Here is a 25,418-nt window from a genome sequence, read left to right as displayed (position 1 = left end):
GCTTCAGAGGAAAGAAATTCATTTAGGATGTGGATTGACAGCAGTGGCTTCCGCCTGCAAGACTCAGACCACTCTGGCCCAGTCACGAGACTCCTGTCATTCCAGAGTGATGGGGATAACTGCTGGAAATAAGACATCTGGCCACATTCCACTGTATGGCCTCCTTTTCCTGAGCGTAAACGTGACTGCTTGGGACATCAGAAGAATGTGTTAACAGATCTGTATCCTGTTTCCAATTCTCTAATATATTTTATGGTGGGAGCAGTAGCAACAGCAGCAGAACTAACCTGGTTTCTCTCTTTTCAGGACCCTTCAGCTTTCTGTAGGTATTCGTAGACAGAAACCATCTAGGGAAGCAGGCTTTGTTGTTGCTTGTTTTTATTTGTTTGTTTGTCCTGGGAATGCTGGGGAAATTGGGTCCACAGTTTTAGGGATCTTACTACTTGGGTTCTGTTAGCTTAATTTCTTCTAGCATTATCTGAAAGGCCCTATTATAATGCTTGGCATATAGTGGACTCTCAACGAATGAGACAGCAGAGATTCTACAAAATGCTAAACTTCAAGTACAATCTGAAAGAAAAATAATGCCCCATTTCTTTTTATTTGCTTAAGATACTCTTGCTACAAACAGGAGCAAAGAGAGAGTTAGCCAGTCTATGAGGCATCAAGTTCTGTGTGATATATTGTGGAAATGCAATTATAAAATTAAAATGCAATGATAAACATGGCTCTTGCCCTGCGGTCTCTCATAATCTAGTTGGAGAGGCAAGAAATGAACATGAGAAAATTTAACAACGAAAGATTTATATAGCAACTCAAGACAAGAATAAAATTGTTGTTAAGGGGCATTTTAGGAGTATATTGTTTGTTGCCTAATAAATTCTGAGGCCAGTCAGAACTGGTCAGAAGAAAGAGAGGTCCCTTCAGGCTGGGGCTATTAGAATGAGGGTGAAAGGGGCTGGTGTGGGTTCAGAATGAGCCACCCCAAGATTTGTCTCAGTAGTATGCAGGTTATTTTAGCTTCAGGCTCAAGATAAATGTCTGCCCTTCCCTTTAACTACCTAGAAGAACTTGTATTAGGGGCTTTGCCCATAATAAGAGATTATCAGAGAGATAACTTCTTTTGCCGTATGTATATGGCAGGACAAACTTCTATATACTGAAAGTCTGTTCTTCCCATCATCATGCAATGGCCCTTTCGATGTCTTAAGTATCTCCGTCCTTCTATCCCTGAACCACTCCTGCATGTGGGGTCTCTGATTCTCTCATGAATGTGGGGTTCCCATATATATTTATGTATTAAATTTGGTTATTTTCTCTTGCTAATCTGTCTAATGTCTGTTTGATTATTAGACTAGCCAGAAGAAACTTGAAGGTAGTGGAAAGTTTGTTTTTCCCCCATGAGCCTGAGGTGAACCCAGGTGAGGTCTGATAATAGTAAATCCATTTGGCAGGAGCTAGGAGGGGAGTTTCAGGTAAGTTGAGAATGTGGGACGGTTGAGATCCATGATGGAGGGCCAAACCAACGTGAGATTTCATCCTGCAGGAAGAGGGAGCAATGAAGGATTTTCAGCAAAGTGAGGACTTCATTGAGTTCAAGAGATTCTGTGGCCCTCCCCTTGTTTCAGCAGATCTGTGGTCTGTTTCTAGTCTAGAGGAATCTTCTGGGACCTTTGCATAGTGTCACGTTCTTGTGCCATTTAAAGGATTCGCTACTTGAGATAAAACTTTCAGCTTGGGGACGTAACTGTGGTCTTTTTAACTTGCTTGTTTTCAGTATTACATGTATTTGGTATTGAACTTCCTGAAAGGGATGGGAGTGACCAGGTAACTTCAGAAAAGCTCCCTTCCAGCCTTCAGGAAGCTGTTCAATGACTCAGCAGTGGAGGGTTTTGCAATAGGCTTGCAGAACCAGACTAGCTTGCTTTTCCTAAGGAAACCTTGGTGTCCCAAGAAAACCTCAGACTGGGCCCCTGCCCTGCTGGATTGAAATTCCTTCTGTCTTCTGGTGACATGCCTGTAGCACATGCTTTGGAACCAGCATCAGGGAGTCCAGAAAGAGCTTTGGAATCAAGCCAGATTTCAGTTCAAATGCTGGTTCTGCCTCTAACAAGTTGCGTGCCCTCAGGCAAGTTACATAACCTCTCTCTGTTACAGTTTCCTCATCTGTAAAACCAAAACCACTACCACTTTGCAGGGTTGTTATAAGTATTAAATGAGACAGTATTAAGTGGCATATAGTAGTTGTCCCACGTATTTTTTCCTATTACAAAGCATATAACGGTTCTACAAAGGAAATTAATTGTGTCTCTCGGCTCCACCCTAAAAAATCAGATTTCCTGAGTTTACAACTGCGCCTTTCCTTCTAGGCCAGTCTTGATATTTGAGTCTTGCAGGTGATCTTGCTCCCTACGATAAGTGAACCTGACCTTAGAAGGGGTAGAGGAGAAAATTCTGTTGCCCAAGAAGTGGGCTGAACCAATCCTCATTTGCCAGATCTGTTGAGAAGACTCTTCCCTCAGGAATAAATAGAAGACAAGGGAGATTTTGGTATAAAGCAAGAAAACGTAAAGAGGATTTCTAAATATAAATTTGGGTTTCCCAAACAACTGTCTAAGATAAACACATAGTGTTTACCCTGTGCCAGGCTCAGTTCAAACCACTTTACAAATATTAATAAATTTAACCCTTGTAACCACCTTATGAGGTAGGTATTATTGTTCCAGTTTATAGCTGGGGAAGCTGAGCCACAAAGAGATTATGAAACTTGCTGAAAGTCACCCAGACACGTGGGTGATTTTAAGCCTAGACATTGCAGCGGGGGTAGAAAATTATTGTACAAAAATTAATAGAGAAGAAAGCCCATTTAAAATGTCTTCTTTCGACAAAGAGTTCGGGTATTATCACAAAGAATTTAAACAGGTGGATCAACATTGCTGTCAGTGATGAGATACCTAAGCCCTGCTTCCCAGGTGATTTCAGCTCTTATGAGTTGCCTTATTAGGGTTCCCCTTAAGATAGTTCTGGCTAGGCCATTCTTTTATTTCTTTTGGCAAACATCTGCTGAACACCAACCATGTGCCAGGCACAGTGCTAGGACACCAAGATAATTATAACAAGTTGTTGACTCAAGAAGCTCACAGTCGAGTGGGGAAAATTGAGAAATGAACCAACAGTCACTTACACACTGATGACAGGGTAGCTCTGCCTTTCTTCACAGCAGCAAGCCTCATTTTCTCTCAACTCAGAACTGGAGCCAGCACATTCATTTATGAGAGAGGTGACTGCCATGATCTGCCCAATGACAAAGCTACGCAGGATGCCTTCCTTGTTTTTTGCCTTCCTTCTCCACATCTCTTCTGTATCTCTCCATCCTTTGGACTTCTTGTCCTCCTTCCTTTATTTTTTCCTGTCCTCCTAGTTGCCCGAAGACCTTTCCAGGGCCTCTCCCAAGCACTTATTCTCTGAGCCTATGTGTCTTGCTAGTGTATTTAACATCCAAAGGTAAGTCAAAGAGTGAAAAGGGTTGGGAGACACTGACCCAGATCTTGCCAAGCTCTGATCAGGTTATATTGCCTTGTGACACTGGCGTTTCCTGTCTCCCTGTAACCTCAACAGTGAACTAAATGTCCCGCAATGTTCCTTAATTCAAATTCAGTTTGGCTGGGTATGCTAAGATCAGGAACATTTTGGGAGAGAGATTAAAGTAGATACTAGAGGTGAAAAAAAGCAAAGTCTGAGGTAAAAGAGTAGCCTCTCTCCTGCTTTCTGCCCCATAAATGCCATCTCTGCATTAGACTTCCCATGACAAAGTGTAGATGGTATTACTGGGAAAAGTGCATCAGTCAGAGAAAATAAACTGCTTTGTTTGGGGCAAAGAGAAAGAGGACTCAGGAAGGTGACAATGATTAAGATTAACAGACTGTCCTCCAGCTAACAATGTTTGTTAGTTATAAGCCTGTGAAGAAAGCATCTTTAAAAGAAAATCTTTATCATAATAACTTTATTGATTATCTTCTATTAACTCCATTACTCTACCCCATCTCTCCCTAAAAGACTTAAAGTACTGTCATTTTCAGAATTCAGTTACTTATGGATGATGTTGTTTCTTGTTCTTAACCTATTGGAAGGCAGTGAAACCAGATGGCTCACCTCCCTTTCTGCTGCTTTGCTAGTCCCAGAACAGGTTCTTTGCCTTCCTTTGTTTCATCCATTTATCTGTCCAGAAATCCATCCATCAAACATTTATTGGGCTTATCCTTTGTGCAAAGTTTTCTGATGGCTACACCAGAGAATACAAAAATTCAGAGACACACTTGAAGCTTTCAGGGACTTGAAATCTGTTGAGGAGACACATTTAAATATAATAAGTACAGACACAAGAGATTTTGTGGAACTTGGGTTGACTCTTCTTTTTTTAAGTAATATGTTTCTTTAAAAGCATTCCTCCTGCATCTGATATTTTTTTCCTCCTCTACGAGCTCCTACAAGGCCAAGTTGATCCTTTAGGAAAGACAATTCAGGCCCAGGCTGAGAGATAGCAACTTTGGAATCAGTATGGACACCTCCAACCCCAAGGACCCAAGATTTCAACCAGCAGGCAACATATGCTTGGGCCAGAGTCACGCCTGGCTGCATGCCTGATCTTAGGATCAACAGAGACCTGCATTGCCCGGATGACAGCAGCAGAGGCAATACTTACTTTTCCATGATTCCTTTAAACGAGTTACTGCCCTTTGTTCAAGAACATAACTATCGAGAGCATGCCAAAAGTCACATCGCACTCATTCCTTGAAGAATTTCATCACTGGATTAGCTGGTTTTGGGTAAAAGATCTAGGGAAAGCGCTGGCATTGAATGGGGGTGGGATGGTGCAAGAGTAAATAGCAGATTGGAAACAGAATTTCTGGACAGGTGGTTGTGGTGTTTGGCATGTAGTTTTTGAACCAAATGATAGGAAAAACTGGGCATAGTCTTCATGTTTTCAATCAAGTCTATTAAGGGTTACAAAATCATTCTAGATAAAATGGATAATAGAAATGTTTCACTGAGTTTGAAACATAGGTCCCCAAGCATCCTTTTTTATTTAACTGGAGGGAGGTCAGTTTTATTTGGGGGTGTTCAGGAAAGGATGAAGAGAGACTGCATACTCCACCCGAGTCTGGAAAGATTAGTAATTCACAAGGTATGCAAATAGGGGAAATAAATTCTAGATAGAAGAAGGATGGAGATGTAGAAGGGCTGGGATACAGGAGCAGAGAGAGTGAGAGGACTAGAAGGATGGCTCTAAAGCCTGCATATTCCATGTCAACGAACAGTAGGCTGCTGGTGGTGAGATACTGGATGGAAAGAAGCTGAAGGAGGTGAAGCCCAACTATAGGACCCTCCACAGTGGGAAGTGTTCAGAGTTTTCTCTATCCACTGGGGCAGGTGTATCTGGGATAGGAAGCTGCACAAGGAGACCACAGGAGAATCCATTACAAATGGAAGTTCGGTAAAAGATATACTTGGAATCGAGGGTACCCCAGCAGCAACGCTGATGGCTGCTCCATATCAGCTCCTTTGGGTGGTCGAGCCTTCTCATGCTTCCATTCCTTAGCCCAAGATCACAACTTCTAAAGAGACTTGCCTTGGGAGTCATTTCTCTTTTATTAAGGCATCACTTGGATAGCAAACAAACAGCACAAGCAAAAATTACAAACCAACATGCAAAATAAATTATGACATTGGCATGCAAAAGTAGATGATAGAAGAAACTGTGCTACCAGGAGGGCCTCCTGGTCCAGTGTCTGGAGATTTGCTGGATGTTGACAGCCCCAAGAGCCTGTGATAAATCTTCTGTGAGGCATTTAGAGCCAAATTCCCTCCTCCCGGCATATCTAATGTGGTCCAAATTCCTGCACACAAACATGTACACACAGATGCACACACAGGGAGTGGGAGCAGGGGATGGCCTCTAAGCAACAACTAGCTCAGTACCAAGCTAAATGGACCCAGCTATGCTTTCCCTGTGACTCTGGAAGGAGATAAGTTCCTGTCATTCATCCTTCACCAACTCCCTGACTCCTTTGGGAGGTACAGATAGACCTCTGAGGCAGTGAGGGCTGCTTCTCAAGGTGAGAAGCACCTTGTTATCCTGGGGCAGGTGTCCTGGACTCCAGGATGGGCACATCTCAGCTTTCCTACCCTACCCTTGCTTTATTGTCTGGCCTACCAAGCCCTGCTAGCCGCTGTCAGAAGTTGGAGTGAAGACATTATGTCCCCAGGAAAATCTATCGACTTGGAGTCCATGAGCTGTAGGCAAGCCCTCATCAGCCATTTTCCGGCTGAGTGATATTAGGGAAGTGACCTCAGTTATTGAATCCTCACATTCCCCATATTCCTCATATTCCCTATCTCTAAAAGTAGGAATGAGAGTGTCTACTTCACAGGGCTATCATAAGGGATTACTAAAATTTGATACTGCCAAGTACAGTGCCAGACTCAAAGTAAATGTTCAAAACCTGTTTTCTTTCCTGCCTTCTTCTCTCCCATTGTCTCCATTCTATTTCCCCATTTTCTGTTTCCAGGACACCAGGATCCACCACGTATACATCGTTGGTCATGCAATTCCAATGGCACCAAAAGCAACTTTGACCAACAGGGCCTTCCTGACCCCCACAGAGATTTCCAGTGTGTGCTTCCTGCCCAGTCCAAAACTGCACCACTGGCAGAGTCAAAGAGTTGGACCACTAAACCAAGAGAGAGTCTGGGCCTCAGGCACCATCCAAGGCCAGGAGAGAGATCTGAGTAGCCTGTGGCCATATGGAGACCTGACTGTCTCAGGGATGATGGTGAGGTGCCATAATGATGGAAAGACATGAACACCAAATAGTGCTTATAGAGGTGGCTCTGAGCTGAGTGTGGCCAGAAGCTGGGACCTAAGGGTGTTGCTGTTTACAACCTTCGGCAGAAACAAAACCACCGCCTGCCAAGAGTGAGACACTCAAGGATGTAAGAAACATATCCTTGTAGCAGGTCTGCCACTAAAAGGCTAGTTTGATGGGTCACAGTCCACAATTCTGGTTCTGTAGAAATTTTCCTTCCATCTCTCCATCTGTCTGTCCACCAGCCATCTATCTGGTGTATATTACGAGTTTTGTAGAACACAAGCTGACCCGGACAGAAAACCCTCCGTGCTCTTTTAGTACCTTTTATTCAAGGAGTATCTTTTATGGTCACTCAACTGGAGTCTCTTACAGGAATGCCGTGAGGTAGTAACAAGATAGACAATACCCTCCTTTCATGGATCAAGAAGTGAGTGCTCAGGATGACACAGTACTCAAGTGAGCATAGCTGAAAAACAGTAAGGGCTGGTCAAATACAGGATGCTAGTATGTTCCCTGAAGGCCAGAACTGGTATTCCTCCTGTAGGCCAAGTAAGGCTTGTCCTGGACTGATCTCTATATCCAGATATGCTCTGCTGCTTTTCACACCAGTGTGGGTTTCAAGTCATCTTTGAAGTTCACAATAGGCTTTGAGCGGGTCCACAGCTGTTCCCAAGAAGCCAGCCCCCTAGCATGGTCGGGGTTGGTGTCTGACGAGCCACTGTCACTGGAATCAGAAGAACTCTGGAAGCAGATTTCACAGTAGGGCCGGTGGCAGCGGCAGAAGAACTCGTCTGAGCTGCTGGACTCAGTGTCAAGGAAACTGCATGGAGAAGAAAGGGAGGGGTGGCCTGGGGACCCTGGGGACTGCAGCTGCCACTGGTCAGGCAGATCTGGCGAGGGTCTGGATAGGCGTGGGCCAGTGGGCTCGTGTGCCTGGCCAGAATCAGAAGGCTGGTGAGGTAAGGCTACATGACGCCCACTGGCCCTTTGGGACTCTGTTTGGTGTTGTTTGCTATCCTCCAGGGTGCCCGGCTTGCCTTGAGGATCTGAAAGTAGTGAAGCCTTCTTGGAAAAGAGCACCCTGGAATCAGCGGTCTGGGAGTCCAGGCCGAGACTGTCTCTGTTCTGCACATTTAGCCCACTTCGTGCCCCAGAAATAGTCCTATTTGCCCGATGCTCCACATATGAGGGTACAGAGCCCAGAAAGTGTGAGCGAGCCCGCTGCGCTGCCCGCCTTCTTCTTATCATGTATGGGCTGAAGCCCAACTCCTTGGAGAGGGGCATCTCCTGGGGGCTGTGGGCAGCACTGCTCTTCCAGGGCTGCTGGGGACGAGATGGGGAAGAGGGGAGGGAAGCCTCGGGGCCTGGGCCCAGATCTCGTAGTACTTCCTGAAGCTTCTCCCTGATTATTGAATTGACTCTTAATATCTGCTTTTGAGGCTCCTTTGACTTCTTCAGCTGCGCCAGTCTCTGGGGAGCAGAGTCTCCTTCGCCTGGTATGAGACTCTGGTGGGGGGCTGTAGGTACCTGGTCGCTTCTTTCTGCATCCTGGCTTTGCTCAGCCTGTGTCTTTTTGCTGCAGCCCAAATTTAAATAACTGGAAAAGTCTTTCAAGTCATATATCTCCTCCTGCCCTGGGGAGGAGCCAGTGTCCTTCCCAGGCCCACCGAGGCTTTGTGCACTTGAGGAAGGCACTGAGGTACTCTGGGAGTCCTGCGGAGCCACACTGGTATCATTCTGAGAGTCAGAGAGACATTCCAAAGGCCTTTGAGCTGCTAGGCTGTGCACAGGGGCTGCAGCCTGGCCATCCTTGCTGTAGGAAGAGGCAGACAGCACAGCCCACTCTGGGGGGTCATAGGTGCACTCAGCTGACATCAGCCTCACTAGCTTCTCTTTAGCATTATTTACTTGTTCCTGCAGGCTTTCAATCACAGCATTTTTCTGTAAGATAAAAGCAAAACCACCAACAAAAGATACCACTGAGGATTTTCACACTGTATCCCATGGCGGAGAAAGTGCGGTACCAGACCTTGGTTTAAATCCCAGTTCCTCTGTGTGCTAGGTGCTGATCTCAGACCCTGAGGAAGCACCTCCATGAGGTGAAGTTAAGTTGATGCACACAAAGTGCTTAGCAACATAACTGACATGTGGTTCTCAGTAAAGGTCAACCATGATTTATTGTTGTATGATCTTAATACCCCACCTTATAGTCTCACACTGTGGCATTGTCTGCGAGATGGGAGGTTGGAGGAGGCACAGCTTAGCAGCTTGCTGGCTGCTGCACACCCTTTCAATTTTAGTTGATAAACAGGCTGTGCCTCAGAACTGAGAGGAGTAAGCTGCTCTGCAGGACACCAGTCTGAATAATGTCTGGGATGGCCCAACTCTGGGTTTATCACACTTTTGCAAAATACAGATGAATTTGAGGCACATCTCAAGGGGATGATCAAGTGGGGAAACAAGTATTGTGCCTCTTGTTAAACAGACTAGAAGACGAAAAGAAAAACAGAGAGAAGGGTGGCACTTCCTGGGCCAAAGAGATAAGACTGGAGCCAGGAGGAGGCCAATGAGAATCTCAGGCTGGTGTTACCACCTCCCTTGGTTGGACCTTGTGGATTGAGAGGCAAAAGCTACCATGTGGCACTATCAGTTATCAATCATCTCTTAAAGAAGTGTGGCATTGAAATTATTGGAGAAGCTTGTTTATTATTTATTTGTTTGTTTGTTTGTTTATTTATTAATAGGATTGTTGGGCCTAAGTCTCCGATAGTTTGATTCAGTAGATCTAGAATGGAGCCAGAAGATGAATGAGTCTGGGGGCAGTTCTGCTACCGAGCTGCCTATCTGTCGCATGGCTGTTAGTTGATAAACAGGCTGTGCCCAGGAGGGCTGGCAGGTACGAGCTGCAGAGGTGTGCGCATTCCAACTTTGAGGTCAGGGCATGAAGTAGGAGGAAGAGTACCAGCGGTGGGTATGCCTCAAGCATCCGTCAGTGATACGGCAGCTGATTCCCTCCCTCAGACTTTGTCGACTTTCTGAAATCCTGATGCTCAAAGGCAGTGGAACAGGGAAGAGATCATTGTGGGAAATGATGATCCTGGGGCAGACGATGGTGGTCAAGGGTTTGAGGAAAGCAATAACACAAGTGCTGTGTTCTAAAAATTCCTTGCCTGAATACCAAAATGCTGCCTCTTTGCTGCCATCCTCTTTAGAAGATGAGGGTGAGCACTTGGACATCCATTAATCATGCCCTAAGGAAAAAAAAAAAGGATGGTTCCCTTCTCTAGGATACCTGGCACAAGTCTCCTAGGCACCAAACCTGTGGTGTCTTCTCAGGTTGACATAGGAGAGTTGCCCAGAAGTGACCATTTCAGAAAGCAGTACCTTAAGTAAACTAGACCAACAGTATTTTTCTGGTGGCAGCTCCAAGGCAAATTGCTCTCTACTTACAAGCAGGAAGGTGATTTCTCTGATTACTGGGACTCCCAGTTACATCCTGGTTTAGTCTACTTCTTTTATCATCAGAAGGGAGTCCCAGACCAGTGAGTAACTGGTGAATAAGTGGAAGAGACTTACAGCTGAGCACATGCATGCCCATTCTCCCTTCTCCTCACCTGCAGAGTGGTGAGGCCTGGGTGTTGCCAGAGAAGTGTAGATGACTCAAGGACTCACCAGGAGCAGAGTGGATGAGTAAGCGGGAGACATTCATTCAGGCTTTACATGATACCTGGGTGGTGCCAGGTATCTCTTTGAGGATGTCATAGGGGTGACTGTGCTGGTTGCTCAGGAGGAACCCCAACCCTCTTCCTCCTCATGAAGACTGCCTTGCACATGTCAGGCTGGCTTCGGGATGCCTCTACTGCCTCACCAGCTGATGACAACTACCCGGCAAGTAAACTCTTGAGTGCTGTCTTTTTGTGCCTTATCTACAAATTTCTTCGCATATAGAAAATTAGGACAAACATTGACTTGGGAAGAATACTCCTCTCCCAGCAGACCAAACATTTAAAGCTGGCTGGTGACAGATTCAGAAACATCAGCCTAAACAGTAAATTTCTCTCCTTTCAGAGAAAGAAGTGGGACTCTGTTTTCACTATGGCTGCATACTAATTAATTAGAGGCATAGTGTGAGCCACTGCCATTGTGAGACTAAAATCTGACCTACCATGGCAGCTGCATTTAAATGAGCTTATTAATTATTACTTTTGGCCCATCCGGGGAAGCAAATGTGCAAAGGCATGTTTGATAAGGTGCACGTCATAAGGAGTAATGGAATCACCTTCTTGTTTCTATGGTTCGAGGAAGAAAAATAATAGATGGGTTTCCTCTGCTGCAGAGTGTAGAAGGGAGGTTCTTCAGTCTTTGGGAAGGTTCTATCTGCTGGCCTTCACACAGCCTGGGAAGTCAGTGATGGATGCTTCCCCAAAGAGTCTTTCGGGGACTCCCGGCTATAGGGGCAAAGGAGGCAAGAATGAGAAGGTGGACCGCCCAGATCATAGGAAAGTAAGAGGAAGATACCAGGGTGGCAGAGGGGCTGCCCAGGAGGGAACTGCAACCAAGAAGCTGGAGTCGGGGTTTGTGCACGTTTTGAGGGAGGATAGATAGATACTGTGTGACCACCAGGCAGTGCCGGAGCTGGGGATTTAGATACTGGAACCTCTCTCGGCCTGCTATGGGGCCCCAGGATGCCTGTTGTTCTCAGGCTTGTTCTGGGAAACATGTTCCAGAGAGAGGCCAGCTTTTTACTGCCCATGCATCTGCTTCCCATTAGGACCCTTCCTCTGCAAACTCAAGGCATCATTTGGGATAGAGCAGATTTAGTCACTGCATGGGAAACAGGGGAGTATGGCAGAAGGACAAAAAGCACGTCACAAATTACCATAAGGTTAAAGAGTCAGGCCACTTGGCTGTTCCAGCATTAGCTGATTGTGAATGAAAACCATCCTGGCTATTCTTGCCAAATTTCTGGCCTTCTGTTGAGCTGAAAAAAAAATGCTTCTTTGAAGCCTTCACAGAGTATCAAAGGCAATGCTACTCCCTTGCCAGGTGGGGAGAAATCTGACTTTGAAACAAGGTCCTGAAAGCTTCATAAGTAGTAATGTAATGGAGAAGTATTACTCTGATGGATAAAAAAGGTCCAGAACTGAGCGTATGGTGTGGGAGACTAGAGGGGCACGAAGAGTGGGTGTTTGGGGAGGTTAATCCCTTCATTGGCTGTGTTTCTCAGGTCCTCATCACACTATCGTCTCACATAGGACTACCAATATCCGGGTGCCAGCCCAATTACAGAAAAACATAGTTTCCCAAATAGCGCCTACTCAGGTATGTTCTATACTAAAAAGAACACGGAATATAATTTAGTTAGTGTGAAAATACTGACTAATTCTTCTGGGCCCCGTGCCTCCTTTCTGAGACAGCACACCCTCAAGCTTTTCCGTGTGCTTTCTTCAAGCCCACACCACACTGCCCAGTTCTGGGAGAGGTGCCAACTCTGGCTGAAGTACAGAAGAAAGAAGGCAGCTGAGGGCTGCCTGGTCCCCCCTTGGTGCTACTATGATATTCAGAGGCCCTATTCAGCCCTCCTCCCCATCTTTAGACACTTCTTTACTCTCTGGGTTGGTAGTACAATTGAGATCTCTAGTTAGAACTGGGAACAGACAGTAGGGCCCCTTAAGATCTTGTAAATGAGGACACCACTCTGTGTAAAGAAAGAATGTATCATACAGAAGAACCTAGCATCCACTACAACTCCGGGCCTTTGCAGTGCCACTCACCTGCTTGGAATGCTTTTCTTTGCATTCTTTGCCTGGCCAGTTGTACTTGACTTTTAGCTCTCAGCTCAGAAAGTCTTTCCTAATAGCTCTAAATTAGGTTCCCTTGCTCTTACCACCCATTATTCTGTCTTATCACCCTGACTTTTTCCTTCATAATTCTCTTGATCAATATCTATTCACTCCATTAGACTGTGAGCTCCATGAGGGTAGGGACTATGTTTTATTCATTAGCGTTCAGCTCAATGCCTGGCACACATCTATCTATTCAGTGAATGATTGAAATGGGTGAGGAGCAGCAGTGGGGGTCACTGGGAAAATGTCGAGGTTTTGCCAGAGGCTAAGGGAAGTAGGAATGGCTAGGAAGTGGGGGAAGGGAAGAAGAAAGAATGTTAACGGTGCGACATCTGGGGCCCACCAGCGCATGACTGGAGTTCTTTATAGAGAATCCACTAGGCAGGGGTCTGGCTTACTTCTGTGAGGAGCCTTTCCATGGAGTTCTTCTCTCCTCTAGTGCGGCAATTCTGTTCCTCACCATACTGGGTATGGCAGCTTTTGCTGGGAGTGCTGAAATATTTGGCCATGCATCTGATTGTTTGGTTTTCCTCTTCAAATGCCTTCCATTGCTTCAGCTGTTAGATAAAAGAACACATGTTATTTATTTAATTACACACCCAGAAACACATTCTCTCACTCTTTCTCAAAAATACCAAGGAATGACAGTGATACACAAATGCACAAACTACCCTCTCTCCTCAACATGTACTTTACTCTGAAAAGCTCATAGGCAGTAGTGGCAGAAGGTATAAAGAATGCTAAGTCTATAGAGTTTTAAACAATGCCAAAGGAAGATGACAGGTAGATGAAACAACAATCTTAGTGTGACCTACTCATTGCTGAACTGGTCAAAGAAAACCAGAGTTGGAGTATATTTCTAGGGCCACATTCTAAAGCCAGAGTTTAGGAGCTAGAACAGGGTTAAACAATCTAACCACTGTATGTTTCAAATGAAACTGTTTCTAGTTATACGTAGCTGTTCTTAATTATCCTCATTTGCTGAGTAATGGTGTGCTTACTGTGATTGAAAACCCAGTTCCTTGCTGGAGGAATAATTTCTAACCCAAACCAATAATCAAGGCTCAGATAGAAAACCACAAATGGTAATAAAAATCAATAAAGATGATAGAACATTAAGTTTGCGATCTGACCATCTTTTTCCCTTAAAAAATGAGGAAAGACTCAGGAGTACGACTTGTCTAGGCCCACGCAGCTAGTTAGCAGCAGAGCCACAGCTGTAACCGAGGCCCTGGGCCACACCGCATGACCTCAACACAGTTGACGAAGAGAGACTGTTAATGGTGCGAGTCCTAGGAAAAGATTCTCAGGAGAAACTAGTTTTGAGAAACAACCTATGGAAATTGGTTTCGTTTAACAGACATGGAGCTGAACATAGAACATTCACAAATGGGGGCAGGGTCCTGAGCCTCTGCGACCCTGCCTCTACCTGGTGAATGCCAGCGATGTGGACGCCAGAGGGAGCCACAATTCTGGAGGCTTCTCTTTTTTCCCTTAGGAATTCTCATAACTAAATAACAGAGTCCCAGAGATGTACGCCGGGCACTCCGGTACCTGAGCTCTAGAAATGATGTTGAGGTGTTTTCGGGAGCCTCACAGGGATCCTGGGCCTTTTCTGCTCACTCATTAAACATTTACTAACCTACGTTTGTTATATCTCACATAGAAGTTTAAATCCATCCAGCAATTTCAACAGCACATGCTCACCCAAGTCTTCTTGAGTCCTCTGTTGATTTAGCATGAGTCCTTCAACGCTATCAGGAATCTGTGTGACCTGTGCTGTGTTAGGCCGGGAAACACCCCCTCCGATGCCCTTCCTGAAGGCCTTGTCCCTAGAACGCCGTCAGCTTGTGACCTTACTCAGGAGTTACTGGACCCTGAGACCACAGGGTCACTCTATGGTCATGAGCAGATGGAGCAAACCTCATGTTGTTCTCCTAGCACTGACCCTAGCAGTGTCACAGTATCTCCACTCCCTCTCAAGGCCTCCTCATTTCCTTAGCGGTAGAGCTTTTTCTCTCTTCCCTGGTACCCTTAGTCCGAGCCCTCTCTGCAGGGCTGCTGGGAGAACTGCTCAACAAGGGTGTAAGGGCGCATTCAGGGCTTTTGATCTGTCTCACCTTAAGCTCGCTGGGTGGAGCCAGGGTGCCCCTTGACTAAAGCCCACTCCTCCTTAATTACCATTTGTTAAGATCCTGGTCCTTAAGATTCGACTCTTTGGGTTTCAGAAATATGGCAATAAATGACCTTCAGGTCACAGTTTCAGGACCTCTCCATGACCCTTCTTCCAGAAGGGCAGGCGTATTCTGATTTTCTCAGCCTCTGACCTATGTGCATATGGTAGGCTAAATAATGGCCCTCCCCAAAGTGTTCCCCTCTTAATTCCTGGAACTTGTAAAGATGTTACTTCACATGTCAAAAGGGATTCTGTAAACATGTTTAAGGATTCTGAAATGGGAAGATTTTTCTGGATTATCCAATGAGCCCAATGTAATCACAAGTCCTTATAAGAGAGAGGCAGGGAGACAAAGTCAGAAAAAGAGATGTCACAGTGGAAATAAAGGTCGGAAAGAGATCTGAAGATGTCATACTGCCAGCTCTGATGAGAGAGGAAGAGGCCATGAGCCAAAGAATGCAGGCGGCCTCTAGAAGCTGGGAAAGGCATGGCCACTGATTCTCCCCTAGAGCCTCCAGAAGGAACGCAGACCTACTGGCATCTTGATTTTAGCCAAATAAGACCCACTTCAGACTTCTGATCTCCAGAACTGTAATACATTTGTACTGTTTTAAGCCACGAAATTTGAGGTAATTTGCTACAGCAGCAATAGGAAACTAATACGGCAGGAATAAATCTCAAGTATTCAACAGGACACAGTAGGGCCTTGAGAAGTTCACCCCATGTGCTTCTCTTACCTCTTGCCACTCTCTTCTAGTTTCAATTTGTGCTTCAAAAAGTGCAAAGACTTGTGGTGCTCCAAACATACCCTGTTCTCTCATTCACCTCCCTGCCTCTGGTCATGATGTTCTCCCATCTGAAATGCCACTCACTGCCCTACCCCAATCTGCTCAGGAAACTCTTACTCCTCCTTTGAGATTGGGCCCGAACGTACCATTTTCTGAGAAGATGTCATTAAGTTCTCAGGCTGGGGCACCCCTTCATCAGCATCATGCAACATGCCTTCCTCAAACACTTGATGGGTATTATTCGTTTCGCATCTGCTCCAAACTAGAGATGGACCTAGAAATGGGGCCATGTGTTGAACTGCATGTTCCCAGCACTTAATAAATGAATGGATAAATATATGAAAAAAATGAAGAAAATTTTCCTTTAAAAAGCTCATCTGTCTGTCGATGAGGGGTACTGACAACTCTAAGGCAGAGTACAAAGTCCTAAGTACTTTCACAGAGGAGCAGATGAAACATTTTGGGTGTTTAGAGGAGAAAACTATGTCCTACCTCAGGACCCACCTGCTGTCAGAGGTGGAGGAGAGGAGGAGGAATGTGGAGGGATGGCTCACATTCAGGTCACAAAGGCAGAGGCTGGCTCCTTGCCAGTGATAACTTCTATGTTTGACATAAACACTCAGGCATTTCCTGAGGGCCGGGTGGAGAATGCTGCTTGGTCAGCGCACCTCTTTATCCATGTCACTCAGCTCTCTAGCACCACCTAGCTCCCCTTAAGGTATCTGTGCCATCATTTTCATAAACCCCTCCCACCACAGTCCAATCCCAAGGCTCAGTGGCATGAAGGAAGCTCCCCACCCCCTACTCCCGCCTCTACCCATTTTGCTCTCCTCAGATACTTTTCCAAATTCGCTCAGCTGTCCTACTCTCCTGGGAACACACAGTGCAGATCTCACACGGTGAATCTTCTACCACAGGCCAATGAGCCAAAGGGGAAAATCTATTTAAGAGTGCATTAAAAAAGGACAAACCTTAGTTACATTTATATTTTGAAAAAATTTATTTCATAAGCCTAAAATACAATAGACTATAAAAAATATTTTTAAGTTTTAGATTATGGTCAGTGCAAGAGAAGAAAAAGCATGAGAGAGAACACAGAAGAGGAAAGACAGAGTAAGAGAAAGCGAGCTCAAAACAGCTAGGAGAAAAAATGGGAATGAGGCAGGGAGAAGGAAAGAGAACAGCCAACACTGTCCATCCATCTGGTTCCTGTATCCCACTATAATTCCACTTCCACTCTCATTTCAACAAATCTATTGCTTATTGTTTAGTTCAAACCTAGAAGTCAGATTTCAAGCTGAACTTCACCTTGCACTTTTGTCTGTGTGTAGATGGGAATGTACCTGGATAGCACTACTGTCTTAGGTGCTGAGAATTCAACCACCGAGCAGAGTGGAAGTCTTGGGTCTGAGGCTTACAATGCAAGAGGGACAGAGGCAAGTGTTGAGGGAGGAGATATAAGTAGGACCACATCATGGAGGTTACTCATTCACTCAATTTTCAGATGGAGGTCTTGCTTTAGATCAAGAAGGCTTTCCTTCAATAGTTCCCTGGTGATTACTTCTGCCCCAAATTATTTTGTTCTTTCAGAGACACTTATTAGCTCTAAATTGTCTCCCTAGATCTGTTCTCTGTATTTTCTTATCTAGTCTAAATTTTTTTATCTGTCACTTCATGTTCTGTTTCCTTAAATTAATTCACTATTCAATATTTTGCCATGTCCAATTGCCTATTCAATGTTTCTACTGGGGTTTTAAATCTAAAACAATATTTTTCATCATTATTTAACATTTCATGATTTAAGATTATATCCTTCTTGTGATGGTTTGCCTTAGTTGAAGAAAGGGAATATCCCTTGAATCCGATTTATGAGACAAATCTAATATCTTCCAAAAACTTCCTCCATTTTACTTCAGAAGAAAACAGCTTCTCCAAATCTTCAAAGCTTTGTGGTCCTCTTCTTATGGACTGCATAATCTTCATAGGTCCTTTCCCCCTGAATTTATAGTCTTCTGTGTGAAGAGCTATTGTTTCCTGGTAGAGTAAATACATCCTCTTGGCTTTTCCCTCATTATTACAAGATGGTTGTCATAGCTCTAGGCATCACGAACATTCAAGGTAAAAAGAGGGTAGATGTGATACCAGCCACACCCATAACTTTTTGAGAAAAGCAAAAGCTTTCTCAGAAGTCTCCCAGAAAACCTGTAGTGTTCAAGTCTGTGTCACATGGGCATCCCTAGCTATAAGGCGGCTGGAAAAGCAAGTATTTAGCTCTTTCAGCCTATATAGCGGAGGTGAGCAGGGAAGAAAGGGTTTGGCAATGGGTGGATGGCAATGGGTGGCAATGTTGACCACAGGGCCTAAGGGGTGGTTTTCCCAAAAGGTCCCTCCCCGCTCCCCTTTCCCCAGCTCCCAAAGAGGAACAGCCCTTGCTTTTCATAGCCCTTTTCTGTTACTTTCCAGACAAATAAGACTCAACTCTCAATGGCTTCCTTCAACCAGTTCTCATAGCATTAAGATTCAGACTGCACATCTCTGTTAACGAACTAAAAACCACTAAATTGTACACTTTCAATGGGTGAATTGTGTGGTATATGGATTATATTTCAATAAATCTGTTAAAATTCTTTTTAAACGATTCAGCAAAAATTCCTCTAGTTTCTGGTATAGAGGCAATACTCATCCTTGGTATTTAGTGCCACTGCTACAGACTTTTCCATATGTGTTTACTCTTTGGATCATTTTAATGAGAATTTACAAAAGGGAAGAAGAGTAAAAAACCTATGTTTGTGTCATATCATCATGCTACAAAGTGCACTCTTTCCTTTTATAAGTACACTGTAACCCTCCATCAGCCAATGCTTTATCAGATAGCGCCCTCATGGAGAAGTCATTCACAGTCAACTAGAAGCCTCAATGGGAACCAGGATGAGGTCTTGAGGGGGAAGTGGGATAAGGGAGGGTTCGGGGAAAGAAAAAGAGAACTAGAAGGGAAACAGGAAAAGTGCCTAATGCCAAGTTCATCAACTCAGATGTAGGTGGCTCAGTGGTTCCCTCAGGCATAGCATGAATAAGTTCACATCACTTTCCTTTTGGAGCCTATGGATTCCTTGCCTTTTCCTCCAACTCTCTTTTGTCCTCTTTGCTGTCTGGACATTTCTGCTTCTATCTTCCTCCCTCATTTGTTTTCCTCCCATAAACTCTATAATATGAAACACATATTTTTTTAATTTAGTTTTTATTTCTCCATATTGTAAAAAAGAAGAGGAATGCTCTATATTTTCCTCTAATAAAAAGAAAGGAAAAGCATTTAAAATTGCATAAAGTTCCAAATGAGTTTCCCCCTATAAATCCTCAATCCCAAATAGGTCAGAAAGAAAGTCTCCTCTCTCCCAGGCTAGTGAAAGAATGATATTATCAAGATAAAGAAGGGATTGGAGAAGGGTAAAGCAGACTGGAGGGTGGGTAGAAAAGCAAGTCTGCGAGGCAGCTACTAGGAATGGAGGCAGATTGCCGCCGCGGATCTGCCACTCTGTCCTGCCCACCTTGCTGACCAGGAGCAGAGATATCTTCCTTCAGGAGAGCCAGGAAGGAAGAACAGAGGGAGCCAGCTCACTTGGAACCTACTTTCCTCTGACTCTCCAGTAAATGGTAACCATAAGTCTCAACAGAAAACACAGAGAGCCATTATCATGCCCAGCAAAGCCTCTGGAGTGACTAGGAGGACCAGTCTTGCCAAATCCACCTTAGAGCATACCTGGGGGATGAAGATGAAGCAGTTGATTGTGGTTGTGCAAACAAAGATTCCTCCGGAAGTGAGACCAAAGACCAGGTTGGGCCAGGAGTGCAGGTATCTGGTGACCACAAAAAGAAGCCCAGCAGCCAACACCACGAGGTTGACCCCAACCATGATGGTTAAAGACTGATTCACAGGAGGAGAGCTGACATGGTCAGTTAGGCCAGCCAGGTAGGCACCGTACAGCAGCAATAGACCCTGGAGGCGGAGGGGAGAACCGGAGGCTCAGAAAAGTGGTGTTATAGGCTTGAGGTCAAAGAGTAGGAGGGTTGGGGCCAATTTCCTCATCTGTAAAGTAAAGATAATAATACCTACCTTAAAGGTTTGCTATGAGGATCTACTCAGACACAAAAGGAAGCTTAGGATGGTCCCTTACTTTATTACGTAGATTTTTAATAAATGCTATTTTCCTCTCCTGCACTGAGAATTAGTTTATTGGAAGTCAGCAAATCAGCCATCAGACATGACTCTGTCAGGGCGAGGCACAAGCCAGGATGGTGGAAGCGGGTAGGAGCCCTACAGAAAGGGCCGAGGGCACTAGGAACGTAGCAGGCGCATTGTGCTGCTAGTGGTGAGCGTTGCTGCACCCACTGTGTGGTTTTGCACTGCATGGAGCCGAAGGCCATGTGGAAGCTGAAAGGGCCCTGTGGTCTGCTTGTCGAGCCATGTGCCTCTCCAGGGCTAGAGCCCCGAGGAAGGGGCTCTTTTTTCTAATTTTCCCAAAGGCACCATCTGCTCGCCAAGCTCTGCACCTGCAAGATTGCATCTGCCTAGAAAGGGTGCCTTTTTCTAATTTACACAAAGGATCTCTATAGGCTAGCAGAGGCTCTGTGCCAGTGGGTGTTTATGGGAGACGTAGAGTGGAAACAGAAGAGAACAAAGGCAGGCTGGGACTTAGACGAGACTGTGGGGCAGGCATAGGCAGCACAGGCTCCAGCTACACCTTTCACCCTCTTCGTGACATTCCCTGCCCCCATCACTGGGAACCCAGTGCCCTACTCTTTCCTCTTTCCCATGAATATAAACCTGTTCTCAGATTTCTCATTTGTACTAAGAAGAAAATGACTCACAGCACCTTAAAGTGCTACCTCTCTTGGAAGGAGCTGCATTTAAACAGCAATCAAAGCTTTAATCAATAATACATAATAGACAGGTTTAACACATAATAATACATAATATATAGGAATGACATTTTCCCCTGACTGTGTGCAAAGTGTCATGCTAGGTGTAAGGCAGAAAACAATGCTACAAAAAGAAATAAGTCACGGTCCTGCCTTTCAAAGAGCTCAATCTGGTAGGGAGATTTAAGGCAAGTACGCAAATGTCTTGTGTTTTATACTACAGAATGTGAAGGTGCCGTGGGAGATGAGGTGGGCTGGGAACTATGGGGATTCAGAGGGAGAACTAACAATGAAAGTAAGGTTAGTTACCAGCAGGGCACCTGCCAGTAACCCTGAAATCCCACAATGTGACTAACTCCACCTGCAGGGACAGCGCTACAGATAATTTTGGGGAGGACTGCCTGTGCCTAGGAGTCAGCATGGCAGAGATGCCTTATGGGTGCCCCAAGCGCCCAGTGTCCCAAATGGGGCCTGAGGGCCAAACATGGCTACCTTGAGATCTTCAATGACTAGAAGAAGATAGACAAGTCAGGAGGCCAGTGGGGCCTGACTTTTGGAAAACTGATGCCATCAGGTGGCATTTGGCAGATTTGGATTACTAGTAATTTAATCAAAAGTGAATGAAATTCTCATAATTTTGAAATGTTCAAATCTGATTCTATTAAAACGTCTTAATTCCATTAAAATCCTTACCAGAAGGGAACTAGGTATGAATAAAGCCTCTATACATCCATGACTCATGTTTGAGTGAATCATATGTATTTGGATGTCATTCTTCACTGCTGAGAAATGTGGGGTAGAGGGCAGTTGACAGACTCAGATGGGGGCTCCCGGAACCTAATGCCGAGATTTGGGCCCTCCTCAGGGGCTGCTTGCGGACCAGGGAGCCCACGGGGGTCTGGCTCAGTCAGTTTCTGATCCTCAGCACTCTTTCCCCCTTTTCTTTCTTTGTTCTTCAGAAAGGTATTATAGTGAAATAAAATGGAAATGGGATTATATAAAAGGCAATGGAGACAATAAATCAAGTTGATCTGTTGTTACAGGAGCAGCGCTGAGTTTCTGTGCTGGGGAGGATATGCTCTTCTGTGAGGACTCGAGGAACTGGGAGAGGCAGTTTTTCAGAATCGTCTGGGGGAGCAGTGGGAGATTAATAATAATAGCATCTAACATTTACTGAGCTCTTACTCTGGGCCGGGAGTAGTTGAAAACTCTTACCATGCATTAACCCTTTTGAAACAGAACAGTTCTGAGAGGATATTATCATCTCCCCCCAAGTTATATAAGAGGAAACTGAGGCATCGAGAGGTTAAACGAGGTTCTGGGTCAGCTAGGTAGGGGTTGAGTGAGAATTCAAACCCTGTTCTGTCATAATCTAAAGCTCATTTTCTTATCCATTAGAAATAAACTAAAGATCAAGAGCTGTTTGCATCCTAGAGTTTTCTTTTAAAAACATTTCTATCATAGTAATATATGCACAAAATTAAAAAGCAACATTTCCCTATCCCCATCCTCCCTATCCCCACCCCTATTTCTTAGAAGGAACCACTTGAACTTTTTCCTGGTGGCGAAGTGAATGAAGTTTACTTTTAAAGACCACATATTTCTAGAAAACTCCTACTCTTCCAGCAATCAGTTGACCAGGCCCTTCCTCCCTGATAGTCAGCAGGCAGCCTTCTGCCATGCAGGGCTTGCCCTCTTCATCAGAACAGGCCTGCCCTATGCTCCCCAGAGCCAGATTCTCTGTTCCTCCAAGCTGAAAACCAGCTAATAGGATAGTTGGTTCTAAGGACCTGTAGAAGTATCCTGCACCTTATGGAAATAATATCCTACTTTTGCCATCTAACAGAGACAAATGAGTCTAATGATGGCAGATTCATAGCAATATGGGAGACACTATGATGTAGCTGGAATCACTCAATTGACATCATGGGTGTTGAAGTCTGTCTTAGGGCCAGCCCTGCTTCTAACCAGAATGAGAAAGTTAGGCGAGTGAATACTTTGATCCAAATCTTCCTTGTAGGAAGAAAACCAGTACTGCCAAACTAATTTTAAAAACCAGACCCGGAAATGGGAGAAATGGCAGAAATAGTAGGTGAATTCCACATGAATTTGGGGAGGACAAAATGAGGTAGTCCAAAGAAATGAAAAAGTGACACCTCCCAAAAAATAAAAAGTAGAGAAATAATAAGGATCATGACTTTGAGATTTAAGTGGCAACAGATGTCTCCCGTGGTTTCAATATTTTTTGCAGAAATCGTTTTGTTAACTCCTTCTTTATATCCATTTTGTTGGTGACAGACTATATCCCAAGGAGATGTGGTTACCAACCTTGCATCCCAAAACAAGAGCAATCCAGACATCGGGGTACCGGGAGGCACAGAAGTGTGTGCTGGTCAGCGAGCAGGACACTTCTCTTCCTGTCACCTGGGAAGGACACAGACTCAGGACTAAGGGTACCCATGATTGCCAGAAATACACAGCAGATCCCTGTGGACATCCTGGAGTATGAACTCCTCTACAGTATATTTCCTTCTTAGTATATTAAAGCTATAAAATTTAGGTGAGTCCATTAGAATCTAAATGAGAGGGATTCTTCATTGGAGGATAAGATGATAAGGTTGGGCTGACAGGTAGATGCTTGGTGACAGCAGGGTTTATCCCGTTATGTACTTTGTTACTATAATGATTCAAATTTTAGTGCATCAGCAAAATTACAAATTATTTCACATCATGTTCCTGCTATTTGTTGAAACCTGAAATATTAAATCTGCAATGTCAAGATTCCACTGTATCCCTCAGCCCATTGTGAGGCTGGAGACATAGATTTCCTATTACTCGAACACTATGTACCGGGCACGGTTGAGTTCTTGACCTGCATTGTTTCACTTACTTTTCACCAGAGCCCTAAGAAATAGGTAGTATTATTATCTCCATTTTGTCTACAAGGAAATGGAGACTTAGAGAGGTTACATGACTTTCCTAAGGTCATGCGGCTGGAAAATGATCTAGCTGGGATTTGAAACAGGGTTGACTGACTCCAAAGGCCACCTGGAAATTGTACCTTTACCTCTCATCAATTAGGGGAAGGCAGCTTCCTATAGCTGAAAGTTCTCATTATTGATACTGAGGAAGCAGAGATAACTGTCAGGCAGATCCAGTGTGTGGACATCTCAGTGAATGCTGCTGGAAGGCACTCGGGGTGGGAGGAGCATTGGGAATAGTGGCACACCTTGCAGACAAGGGGCAAGGCATTCACGGTAGCCACAGTTCCTAACTCTCCTTCTTATTGGGACTATGTATGTTCTTGTTGGGAGGATGAAAGCACAGTGAATATACAACTGGGAGAATGACCCCCATGTACCTACGGAAGCCAGACCCCCCCCCCCTCACCCCCCAGTTCAGGAATTAAATTCTCCATGGATTGGGCCCCTCACCGTCATACTGACACCAAGAATCTGGAGGCACTGGATGGGATCAGTCAGTACCCATGTCATGAGCAGGATCACATCAGCTATCACCAGGGCTGCCACCAACCCCAGCAGCTGCAGGTCTTTGATTATCTGTAAAAGAGTCAGGTCATAATTTTCCTTAGCTCACTGGCTATAAGACACAGGGGCTAGTGTTCTGATGAATAGGCTCCATGGTGAGCACTTCCTAACAGCTTCACATCCAGCCTTCGAAGGTGAAACAGATACTAAATATTTACAAGGTTTTCTACGTCTATATCATCATTACCACTATGAAAGAGTTCCATTTGCTTATCTTTCCTATATCTTGCATTTTTCCACAAAACATTCAAAGGTCTTATAAAATAAATACTCTATTATTTCTATATATATTCGTACAAGCACACAGAGATATGGGAGTGTTCACATAAAACTATTAACAACCATTAACCTGAAGCGTGGGATTGAGAGGTAAGAGTGGTAGAAAAGTATTACTAGCATTTTCTTTATACTTACATGAATCACTTGACCTAATACAAAGAAAATGTGTTACTTCTGTGACTACAAGAATAAAATTAAGAAAATACATAGCCTGCAACAGAGTGACAAGGAAAAATATTTTAATGAAAAAAGAAAATAAAGAGAATTATGATGAAGGTTCAGGTGAGGAAACTACACAACATCCATGAATTGGGGCAGAAATGTGGATCTCAGTTTTTGTCAACCAATAAAAAGAAGGAAGCACAAATAGTTACATATTTCATGGTGTTTATAAGATAAAAACAAATCAGTTGCTTCACCAAGCTGCTTAAAACCAGTGATAAAAAGTAAAACTTCAAAGCAATCAGCAAAAAAAAAAAAAAATATATATATATATATATATATATATATATAGAGAGAGAGAGAGAGAGAGAGAGAGAGAGAGAGAGAAACACGTTGTCAGATTTCTCATCAGGTACTAGGCCAGGTGAGAAAACAGTGGAGAAAAATATTCAAAGTACTAAAAGTAAAAAAAAGAAAACCTCAACCTAGAATTCTACATCCAGGAAAACATATATTTCAAAAACAAAATTGGAATACAGACTTTTTCGGATAAACAGAAGCTGAAAAAATTCAGCATTAGCATGCCTGCATGAGAATGTTGGATATCCTTCAGGCAAAAGGAAAATAATATCAGATGAATACCTATACAAGGAAATTAAGAGCTCTGAAAATGTTAACTTCATGGGAAAAAATGTGATTGATTTTTATTTTTTAAATATTTTTAAAGGATATTTAAAAAATAAAGGATATTATATTTTTAAACAAAAAATAATTGTGTGGGGCTTATAACATGCAAAAGTGAAATTAATAACACAAAGATTGAGAGGGTAAGA

General features: G+C 44.2%; 1 protein-coding gene across 4 annotated transcripts in view; it reads right to left on the bottom strand.

Annotated features, from left to right (window-relative positions):
* Positions 1-4,316: 4,316 nt before the first annotated feature.
* The window catches only part of GPR156 (G protein-coupled receptor 156), an 81,974-nt gene continuing 60,872 nt past the window's right edge, over positions 4,317-25,418 (bottom strand). For all 4 annotated transcript variants that reach the window (XM_036218682.1, XM_036218681.1, XM_036218683.1 and 1 more), the window contains 5 exons: positions 24,031-24,156; positions 22,925-23,020; positions 19,437-19,673; positions 13,114-13,272; positions 4,317-8,810 (listed from right to left, as the gene is read on the bottom strand). In XM_036218682.1, coding sequence (XP_036074575.1) covers positions 7,470-8,810; positions 13,114-13,272; positions 19,437-19,673; positions 22,925-23,020; positions 24,031-24,156 — 1,959 coding nt within the window. In that variant the 3' untranslated portion in view covers positions 4,317-7,469. The remainder of the gene's footprint in view (positions 8,811-13,113; positions 13,273-19,436; positions 19,674-22,924; positions 23,021-24,030; positions 24,157-25,418) is intronic.

The sequence above is a fragment of the Rousettus aegyptiacus genome, unplaced genomic scaffold (genome assembly GCF_014176215.1).
Source record: "Rousettus aegyptiacus isolate mRouAeg1 unplaced genomic scaffold, mRouAeg1.p scaffold_m13_p_4, whole genome shotgun sequence".
Lineage (NCBI taxonomy): Eukaryota > Metazoa > Chordata > Mammalia > Chiroptera > Pteropodidae > Rousettus > Rousettus aegyptiacus.
Note: the sequence above shows the minus strand (reverse complement) of the source record. Positions and strands in the feature narration are given on the sequence as shown.